Here is an 11,426-nt window from a genome sequence, read left to right as displayed (position 1 = left end):
ACATTCAATGTCCTCCTGTTGTTTTACTTTTATTTTTATGAATTTCCTTTTGATAATAATGAAGCGAAAAAAAATGCGGAAAATATTTACTAACAATTTTTCCTGTGACATCTATAGAATATAATTGAGTATAGGTTTGTACTAAATAGAGATGGAAATCTCTTTTACCAATACATTAAATGGATAACTAATATAATTGTACAATAACTATGGTCATATTTGGTTGAAATAATCTGCAGGGTATATTGAGCATATCAAAAATCATCAATGGACTGGTTAAATTGAATCCTGTCTTAATTGTAGTCATAAGATGTTATATTATAAGCTCATTGGTTTCATATACTTGATGGTTTTAAGTTTATGAAATAATAGATTTGGTGACTTTATGGAAACAGTTATGTTTTGTTTCTTTGATTTAGCAATCCATAAAATCTTTGTTTTTGTAATTTGCAGTTTGAGGATTTCGGTATCGGCGAAAGTAGCTGCTCTGTCGACCACCTTATGACAGAAAAGTAAATTTCTCAATTTTTGAATTTTTTTTATTTGCATCATAACATGCGGCTGAATATCTTGGAATCATTGCATATCTTTTTAATTTTGTGATATGCCTTGTAGTGTTCATCGTAACTTGGACTTTGATGTTTTGCCGGCCAGATCATCATTTAATGAATCTAAACAAGCTGAAAACGAGCATAATTTGGCCATGGAATCATTAAGGTCATTACACGCAATGCCTAATGAAATTGTCGACGTTGATGGAGCTGAAAATTTTCAAGAGTTTATAGAAAGGTCTCAGGATGATGAATCCCATAAAAAAGTAAGTGTTCATCACGAGAAGTCTCCTGTTTTTGAAGAGAGCCTCGAAGAACACAGTGAAGGGTCTATTGAAGAGTTTAATATGGCGATGGAAACAGTAAGATCATTTTGCGAAATGCATAATGAAATCGTTGCCATTGATGGAGCCGGAAGTTTTCGTGAAATTATAGAAAGGACCCAGGATGATGAATCCTATCGAAAAGAAAGTGTTCATTCTGAGAAGTCTTGTGTTGTTGAAGAGAGCCTCAACGAACTCGTTCAAGGGTCACTTGAAGAGCATGACAAAGAAAGAAATTTAGAATTTGGAAAAAAGGTTTCACTTGAAGATGAAAAATCTAGTGTTATTCCTTCAGAGTCAACAATTATTGATGTAACTCCTCAGTCTAAGTTTCAAGGTGGTTCAATTGGAAGACCCAAATCAGGTTTATAAAACCATTATTCTATAAAAGCCTTGAAAATGCAACTGCTAAATGTTTTTTTTTTTCTTTTCATTTTTGGTATGAAGTTTATAATTCTTCTTATTTCATTTTCTATTTTGCCAGGTGCTACTACATTAGAGTTTAGGCTTATTCCTACACCAGCTGAAACCGAAAGTGCTCGCTCTTCGAAGAAAAGAAAAATTATTATTGATAAAAAGACAGTCTTGTCCGATAAGTATGTTATAGTAAATATAGAAAATATTATTTGTCTTTCATTGATGATTTTACTTGTACAACATCTAATTTTCTGCTTAAACACCAATATGCAATTAGTACCATTCTTCCTAATTAAAAATTGCACCGTGTTAATATCAAAAGATTTAGGACTGATAATGCAAGGGATTAATTTGGTTGAAAACAATTTTTTTATAAACATTTTAGGCCAATTTTTTAATTTTTGTTTTTTTAGTTTTCACTAATGAATATTGATATATATATGTATACTTTAAACTCTGACTGAACACACTGCATTTTGAACCATTTCAGGGTACTTAGAAAGCACATAAATGATGCAAGTGACTTGATCTCTGTCCGAAAACCACTTCATTCCGCTTTGCTCGATAAGCGGAGAAAATTTCACATGTCCAGTCTTCTTGATGAATTCAACCAATCCTTGTTCCCTTGTAAGTTTGAATTATCTTTTCTTTGTTCATAAACTATACATCTTTACTAACCTTGTTTTGCTGTAGGTTTCTCGCCAAAGCTTGAGTCCTTGTTTTCCAATAAGAAATTGAAACTACCAGACTCTTTTGAAATTGTGGAAACTCAACAGAACTCAGAATCTCAAACTGTTGGCACTGCGGAGCATATCGAAATCGCTCCAAGGCGCCCTGACTCTCTTGGAAATCTGGAAATTCATGAGAGGTTAGATCGTATAGAAACTGGTCCAGAAACCCCTCCTCTTTGTTCAAAAGTGAAAGTGAGGTCAGTCAAAGACCTAGAGAACACTGAAATTCAAAACTCTGATATAGAGCATTCAAATCTTCATGAAAGTATTGAGAGAGAGCCATCTTTGGAAAGGAGTGATAATATGATGGAAGAGGTAATGAATAACTAAATCATGAAAGTTTTGTTAATGTTTGGCACACTATGAGTACTTGTCAATACATTCATAATTGTCTCTACACAACTAACCTAGTGAATAACGATATTGTAGTTAAATGAAGAAACTTCCAATTCATATGAAACATTGGAGAAGGAGCAATGCTTAAACATGGATGATGATCTTAATCTGATGAATGAGGTACCAAATATCATGTATTAAGTTTTTATAAGTAACATATTTATTCATGAGTAGTTTTCGTTGAACTAGAGAGAACTGAGGCATGAGATGGTGAAACTGTGTATTGAAACTATACAATAGAGCCAGTTTTGTATAGTTTCAAGGCAATAAATATAAAATAAATATAGGGAGATACTAATTTCTATTTACATGATACATTATTCATATCCCATAATTTTTAACAATAAGTACATAAATCCAAAATAATTTTCAACAATCTATCTCAAGTTGGAGCATTTAATTCATGTGCACGAGCTTGTTACATAAATAATTGATTTAAGGGTCTCTTATGCTTTGTTTGGAAGACAAAAGCAAGTTAAAGGAAAGAAAGTAAGAGGAAAGAATGGTGAAGGAATAAAAATGGGTAGAAAGTGAATGGAAAGTGAGATGATAATTTGATTGTTTTGTAGAAGTAAAAGTGAATAGAAAGTGAGAGGAAAAAGAGATATAATTTTAATGAATGACATAAATATCCCTACATAAAAATGTGATATATTGATGCACAAATATATTTTAATAATTTATTTAGGGTATTACTCCATTATTTATTTATTATTTATATTAAAAAAGATTCTTCAAAAAAATATTAAAAAACTAAAACAAGATAAAAAAAATATTAGTACTATAATGAAACAAGTTTGACAAAAAAAAAACCAACACTTTGAAGTTGTGGGTCCCACATCTGAATAATTATTTTCTTCCAATTTTCTTCTACTTCCAATCAATGAAAAGTGTTTTGGAATTAGTGTTTTCTCTTCTCCAAGTTTCTTTCCTCTTACTTTCACTTCAACCAAACAATGTGTTACAGATTTGGTGAAGGCCTATTCCGAATGATCATTGAAGTTGGCAAAACTTGTCGTCTTGTTTGTTAATACGATCTTCTTGTTAGAGGAAGAGAGGTGTTTCTAAGAGAAAACTTACAACTTGCTTGGTTTCAAAGGTTAAGTACAAGGAGATATTTATAGGTACAATAAGAGAACTCTAGACCTACTTCTAGGACCTTCCTAATTAATACATACTTCTAGATATTTTCTACACTTTTCTATATTTAATATAATTCTAGATTTTTCAATAGATATTATGACTTATCTAAATAATTATTAATCATTCTAAATTTCAAATTATAGTTAACACTTCTCACCGATGAAATGACTATTTACCTGAATATGTCAGTTTTTCTCATAAAATATTTAGAGACAATATGAAATGCTGTTTGATTATTGCATATTAGTGAAACTTGCATTGCGTCTTCAAATGGAATCTTTTTTATAGTAATAGTTTCAACCAAATATGTAGGAACTTTGATGTATTTCAAGGTCCATATCACGTTAGTCCAATGATCTTGGCTAAGAAGTTTCTTACCACACTAATTGCAGAATAAATTTATAGACGAATGAATATGAGATAGTTTAATTTTCCAACTAATCTCTTGTATCTCCCTGAATTTGACAACAGCTAGTTAAGTATAAGTCTTAGGTTTTGATTCTTAGGGGTGTAAACTGATTTGGAATTCAATAATCCTGTTTGTTCAATATTATTCATAGCATATATCCTATGTGAAATAACTGGACCATCCTTAGATTAAGCTAAGTTGATACCCAAGAAATGATAGTGTTTTCTTTTGAGTTAAGAAATCACGTTTGTATTTCTTTTGTCTTCTCTTTATTCCCGAAGTTCTCGAACTATATATGAACTAATTGATTTATCCTTGCATAAATTATTTTATCTCAGGAGATAAATTCATCCGAAACAAATAATTCAAAATGGGGTAAGAACTCCACAAAATCTTGATTTGTAAATCGCAATAATATCTGTTAAATTCTATGGTCTGCCTAATACTGCACGATTTCTTGATTCTTTTTTTTACAGCAGCTGGGTGGTCTGAGAGAACCAGGTGAGATGTTTGTTGGCATTTCGAATATCGACATTTCTATTATTGTTTGCAACACTGGCTTATCGTTGTCATTTATGATGATGTACAGGAAGGTTGCATCATACTTGCAAAAGAGTTTTCAAGATCAAGGGAAACAAAAAGGGGAGGATATTGTGAACTTTTCACAAGTTTCAGAAGGGCGAACCAGAAAAGAAAGTGCGAGGCTATTTTATGAAGTACTGGTATGTTTAATTTCGTTTTAAGATAAGCTCATGTTTATGCAAATTTGGTGTCTTAAATCTTGTTATGGAAAACTTAATCTTCTTGTATATGTATCAACTAAACTTTTGGTTATGTAATTATTGTTCTGTGTCATGTTGAAACGGATTATCAGTAATGCTGATAGTTGATTTGTTGTCACAAAACAACTTTAGGAGCTACATATTTTAGCTTCAAGTCATCTATTAAATTTTTTGTCCTAAACATCTCATAGATTCCTTGTGTCATGACTCAAATTTCAACCTTAGTGCCTAACTAGCAACTGCATTTTGTTTCAGACATCAACAGTTTTTTTTCTTTCTAAAAATGATTTAAATTGTTTATCTTAAAAATATCATTTTAAGTATTTCATTTATTTGTTACAACATTTTTTGGATAATAGAATTTCAAAAAATGATTAAAATGAAAAACTATTTTGAGAAACTCTTCATAAAAATTATTTGAGAGATACCTTTTTTCAAAATATTACTTTTATCATGTAAAAATATCTAATAATAAATATTTAAGTTATTGAATCTCAAAATTATTTTTTTTATCAATAATAAATGAGTCAGAAATAATCTCTATTATTTTTTAGTAAATTTTGATGAAAAATATTTTTAAAATATAAAGTTAAAATCACTTTTTTAAAAATCCAAAACAGAGATTTCCACCCAAAAAACATGTAATAACTTGAAAATGAACTTTTGTGAGTCATTGAATTTGCATAGTCTTGTATATGCTGCCATGGTCAAATTTCCACCGTGTCTCAAAACAAGTCCTCTTCCTGGTGTGGCTTTTAGATGGTAGTAAATTCGATCTAATTTTTTTTGCTTGAGATAAAAATACCTTGTATGACTATTATAGAGAAGTATTATTGATAATTGTTGTGTATTATTATGATAAATATGGGCTCCTTTTATAGAATAATGTACAATTATTCAGCTTCTTAAATTTAGGAGTCATATAAAGAAAATAAAAAAACTGAAAGAAGAGGAATACTTTTAATAATGACAAGATATTTCAACACCTTCCATCAAGTTGGTGCATATATATCAATCATGCCCAATTTGCTTATCAAATGTTCAAAACTTGTCTTGGTCAAGCTCTTGGTCAATATATCAGTTGTTTGTTGATTGGAAGGAACGAATGACAAACAAAGAATATCAAAAATCAAATTTCTCTTTTATGAAGTGGCGATCGATCTCAATGTGCTTTGTCCGATCATGTTCAATCGAGTTGTGGGCTATGCTTATAGCGGCCTTATTGTCACAATATAACTTCAGTGGAAGTTCCAGAACTATCTTAAGTTCTTTCAAAACTCTAAGAATCCACATACCTTCACAAATTCCTTGTGCCATTGTAATAAACTAAGCTTTTGCACTACTTCTTGCAATCACTCTTTGTTTCTTACTTCTCAAAGTTACCAAGTTCCCTCACACATATGTGCAATACCCTGAAGTTGACTTCCTATCTATAATAGATCCTGCCCAATATGCATTGGTAAATATTGCCAAATTTTTATCATTGGTCTTTTTGAAGAACAATCCTTTGCCAGGAGTTTCCTTCAAGTATCTCAAGATTTTGTAAACTGTTTTGAGATGTTCTTCATATGGGGCATGCATAAATTGGTTGGCAACACTAACAGAGAAGACAATGTCAGGACTCATGAGCCAAATATATCAGTTTTACAACTAACCTTTAATATCTTCCAGTATCAACCGAGTTGTCTCATTTCTCCCAAAGTTTAGCATTTGGGTCCAGAAGAGTGTCAACTGGCCTACAACCAATCATACCTATTTCTTGTAGCTCTAGAACATATTTTCTTTGAGAGACTACTATCCCCCTTTTTGATCTCGCCACTTCCATGCCAAGAAAGTATTTTTGGGGACCCAAGTCTTTGATTTCAAATTTTGTAGCTAAACTTATCTTTAATTTCTCCATTTCTACGACATCATCACATGTAAGAACAATGTCATTAACATACACTATTCAAATAATTATTATTTCATTTGAGCTAAACTTTGTGAACAAGGTATGATCAACTTGCCCTTGAGTATACCCTTGTTTCTTTACTGACTGAGTAAATTTTTCATACCACGTTCTCGGAGACTGTTTTAATCCATACAAAGACTTCCTCAATTTGCATACTTGGGAGCCATATTTGTCTTCAAAACCTGGAGGGCAATCCATATACACTTCTTCTTCTAAATCACCATCAAGGAATGCATTTTTAACATCTAATTGGTGGAGCGCCCAGCCCAAATTAGCAGCAAGAGATAAGAGAATTTTGACTGTGTTAAGCTTAACAACATGGGCAATGTCTTTGAGTAGTCTATGTCATAGGTATGAGTAAATCGTTTAGAAACCAACATATCTTTGTACCTTTCAATTGACCCATCAAAGTTTTACTTCACTGTAAATACCTACTTGCAACCCATAATTCTTTTACCATCTGATAAAGTTACAACACTTCAAGATTTATTAACACTTCAAGTTTTATTCTTTTCAAGAGCTTTCAATTCCTCAATCACAACTTCCTTTCACTTTAGAACCTCTAGAGCTTCATGTACATTCTTTGGAATCTCTATGCAAGACAAGTGAGAGGTAAAAGTAGCAAAAGAGGAGGACAAATTTGAATAAGATATGAAATTAGACATAGGGTTTCTAGTACATGATCTAATAGGTTTCCTAAAGCCTATGGGAACATCTAGATCAGCGTATGTAGGAGTAGGATTAGTAAGAATTTTACGTGTTTTGGTTTGTTGAATTTCACTCGGTTCAGATTCTTGGCTGAGCTGAGGAATGGGGTCTTCCACTAATTGATCTTGGTTACATATACCTTTCTTTTCCATGTTGGATCACCGTCTTCAGATATTTTTTCTGTTTCATCATAAGGATTCTTATGTGGTGATATTTGGTTTTTTCTAAATTAAGTTCCAAAAAAGCATTTTTTTTATTTGTTGTCTCAAATTCGATAAGACCCTTTCTTTCTCATGGTAGAAGTAGAATCACTTATTTTTTCTAAGGCAATCTCTTTAGGTGCAGCAGTAACAGAATTATGTGTTGTATACACATTTTCTGAAGAAAAAAAAATAAGATTTTCAAAAAATTGAAGGGAATCATTTTCACTTGACTTCTCCTTGTGAAGAGGTTTTTTCTCAAAAAAGGTTTGTTTTCAAAAAAGGTAACATCCATTGTGACAAACATTTTCTTTGTACTTGGATTAAAATATTTATATCCTTTATGAGTGGATGAGTAGCCAAGAAAAACATATTTAATAGCATGGAGTTAAAGTTTACTAAGATGTTTATCTTCATGAACAAAAGTCATGCATACAAAAAATTTCAATGGTAAATCAACAAAGATTGATGCAATAGAAAAGTGTTTCACGAAAGTTTGAAAAGGTGTTTGAAATTGTAACACACGTGATGACATGCGATTAATCAAATGTGCAGCTGTCAAGACAACTTCACCCCACATATATATTTTGGGACATTGATAGAGAAGAGTAATGCTCGGGCCACCTGAATAAGGTGTCAGTTTTTTCTCTCTACAATTACATTTTTCTAGGTGAGTTAACACACGAGCTTTGATGAACAATTCCATTTTCCATAAAATTATTTCCCACGAGTGCGTTAAATTATTCAGTTCCATTATCAATTATAAACACTTGTATTTGAGAGTTAAATTGTGTCTGCACCAATTTTCAATTTTTTTTTTTATTATCTGAGCTACCTTTGACTTTTCTTTTAATAAGTACATCCAACAAAGTATGGTATGATCATTTGTAAAAGTGATAAACCATCTTTTGTTGGAAAAAAAACTTATCCTATTAGGCCCCCAAACATCACTATAAATCACTGAAAAAGGTTTTGAAGGTTTATACTCATGTATTGGAAAGGAATTTCGATGATGTTTAACAAACTTGAAAATTTCACATTGATACGTGGAAATATCTTGATTAACAAAAAGTTTTGGAAATAGAGACTTTAAATATTTAAAACTAGGCTGACCTAACCTCAAATGCCACAACATAATATCATCATTATTATTTGAAGAAAAAAAAAAGATTCAATTGAAGAACCTATTGGACTGAATTGGTGTTAATTTTTAGGTAGATCTTCAAGATAGTAGAGTCCACATTTTTCTTAACACTGCCAATCATCTTCCCCGATATCAAATTCTAAAATACACAATGACTGTAAAAAAAATGAGCTTCACGTTTTTTATTTTGGGTTAATTTACTGACAGATAATAGGTTGCAAGCAAATTAGGGACATGTAAAACATCTTGAATGGTTTATAAAGGAGATAAAACAATAGAACCTTTTCCTGCCAAGGCTGAAAGAGAGTCATTGACAACCTTAACTTTTAAATTATCTGCATAAGATATATATGAGAAAAATAAACTAAGTTCTCTGGTCATATGGTCAGTAGCTCTAGAATCAACAATCCAACTACGGTTAGGGATGACACTAAAGTAGGCTGATAAAAAATTACCTTTCTAAGCCATGGAGCTAGAAGGTGTTTGAGATTCAATAAGTTTGTATAGTTGATCTAACTGCTCATTGGTGAACAAAAATGAACTTGAGGAAGACTGTAACTCTTGATCAAAAGTAGCTTGAAATGCACGGCGTTCTCCTTTCTTCTTCGCAATAGGAGGCTTCCCATGTAGCTTCCAACAAGTCTCGCGTGTGTGCCATCGACATTTGCACTGGTCACACCATGGCTTCTCTGATTTCTTACTATCTTTTGTCTTCCTCATTGAAATTTATGTTGATTAGTGTTGACCCATATGTGTTTGAATTTCCCATCATCACTTTTTGTCTTGCCTCTTTTCTTCTGACTTCTGATAAAGTTTCTCGAAGAGATGGTAAAAGGTTTTTTCTAATGATTATGTCTCTTACTTCATCAAGTTCTTTGTTTAGACCTACAAGAAAATAAAAACAAGATCATTTTCTTTTCTCTTGATGAATTGAACACTATCTTCCATACATTTTTAGTTATCTTCATAGCACAAATCCAGTTCTTGCCATAGGGTCGTCAAATCATTGTAGTAGATTGTTACCATCCTTTCACCTTGCTTTAGGCTCCACAATTTTGATTTTAGACCATAAATTTGAGACGAGTTCTTAATATCAGAGTAAGTATCCTTCACATCTTCCCATACTTGTTTTGTTGTAGGTATAAATATGAATGGTCTCCCAATTCCTTTCTCCATCTAACTAATTAGCCAAGCAATGATTAAAGAGTTTTCATATTTCCAAAATGAAGTCGTACCATTCATGAAGCCATATTTTTCTTTGTCGTCCAAAACGAGTCGCACCGTATAGGTCCAATCTCTGTAATTTTTCCATTTAGTTTATGCACGTATAGGTCCAAAATGAGTCGCACCGTATAGGTCCATAATGGAAATAATGAAATATTCTATCCAATAATAGTTCTATTTACATTAGAATTTGAACAAAAATGCAACGGTCTGCTTTTACCATTCATTATTTACTCATTTTATCAATGCAAAGCAAACAGGTCAGAGGAAGGAAAAATATTTTAATCCTTGTATGGTTTTTAATATTTTTCAGGTTTTGAAAACTACAAATTATGTGGATGTGCAACAAAACAATGCTTATGGTGATATTGCAGTTAGGAAACTTAAAAAATTTGATCAAACTTTTGGAGTTGATAGTATGTTAAACTGACATAAGTACATGTCAGGAAATTTAGAAATAGCAAGTTGATAGTAATCTTGGTAGATATTTTTTTAATAATAAATAAACTTTTGCAACTTTATATTTTAATTTATAGCATTACTTTTAATTTTATTTTGGTAATAGTCTGCCAAATGTGGGGATTTCTTCCACAAATATCCGTCGTGATTGTGATGGCTGAGCTTGAAATTTCAATTCGTACGACAATCCTTTTCATTTTCTCTTCATATTTTTTACTTTCTCTGTCCCAAATTGTAGTCATTTTGACTATTTTATACAAATTAAAAAATTTAATTTTTTTTTGAAAAAAATAAATTACAAGTCACAGTATTTTACAAAATTATTTTTCATTAATGATATAAAAAAGAAAAATTAATAGAATTAAAAGAAGAGAGAGTAATAAACAATAAATGATAATATAAGAAAATAAACATTAATGTTTCATTGATATCATAAAAGTCATATAAATTGGGACATTTGTTTTATTGCAAAATGATATATAAAATTTGGGAAGGAGGGAGTACATTTCACCCAACGAAGATGCTCGTCTAAAATTTAACCTACAATAATGGTTTTCATAATCTAATGGATGATTCTTTTGGCTGAAAATCTAATGGATGCTTTTAATATCTTGCTTTGTCATATTACCTGAGATATATTTTTAGTAAATCAAGAGTAGCAGTTTATATGTATGATAATAAGGTTTAATATTTTCTTTCACGGTATTTTGTTTGTTATACGGTGAACAGTTTCACCTCAAGGATAATATAGATATTTAGCTCCTCTGCGACGACTATAATATCTAATTCGGTTGCAGATAGGGATGGGAATAGGATAGGCCGTCCGACAGGGGCCTATGGTCTGGCCTACCGAATTAGATATTATGGTCTGGTCTGGCCTGACCTGTTTAATAAAAAGGTCAGGTTCAGACTGTTTTTAAAGCCTATTTATGTAAATAGGTCAGACTCAGACTTGTAAAAAAACCTATTAGACCTGACAGGCCGGCAT

At 31.5% G+C, this 11,426-nt stretch overlaps 1 protein-coding gene across 6 annotated transcripts in view; it reads left to right on the top strand.

The window, feature by feature from the left end:
* Nucleotides 1-10,637, top strand: part of LOC101489382 (sister chromatid cohesion 1 protein 2) — a 14,407-nt gene extending 3,770 nt beyond the window's left edge. The window contains exons 5-15 of one of the 6 annotated variants that reach the window (XR_012162191.1): nt 454-512; nt 616-1,238; nt 1,359-1,470; nt 1,782-1,918; nt 1,985-2,337; nt 2,452-2,538; nt 4,309-4,345; nt 4,447-4,471; nt 4,560-4,692; nt 8,167-8,281; nt 10,293-10,500. Coding sequence is in view for 3 of the 6 variants with exons in the window: in XM_004513477.4 (XP_004513534.1) it covers nt 454-512; nt 616-1,238; nt 1,359-1,470; nt 1,782-1,918; nt 1,985-2,337; nt 2,452-2,538; nt 4,309-4,345; nt 4,447-4,471; nt 4,560-4,692; nt 10,293-10,409 (1,683 nt within the window). In the remaining 3 variants the exon portion in view is untranslated. Of the gene's footprint in view, nt 1-453; nt 513-615; nt 1,239-1,358; nt 1,471-1,781; nt 1,919-1,984; nt 2,338-2,451; nt 2,539-3,385; nt 3,543-4,308; nt 4,346-4,446; nt 4,472-4,559; nt 4,693-8,166; nt 8,282-10,292 lie in introns of those variants that run through there. The other 5 variants (XR_190345.4, XM_027330178.2, XM_004513478.4 and 2 more) reach the window with 5 other exon arrangements.
* Nucleotides 10,638-11,426: the final 789 nt, after the last annotated feature.

Source organism: Cicer arietinum, chromosome 3 (genome assembly GCF_000331145.2).
Source record: "Cicer arietinum cultivar CDC Frontier isolate Library 1 chromosome 3, Cicar.CDCFrontier_v2.0, whole genome shotgun sequence".
In the NCBI taxonomy this organism is placed as follows: domain Eukaryota; kingdom Viridiplantae; phylum Streptophyta; class Magnoliopsida; order Fabales; family Fabaceae; genus Cicer; species Cicer arietinum.
The sequence above is the reverse complement of the archived record's forward strand: the minus strand, read 5'-3'. Positions and strand labels throughout refer to the sequence as shown.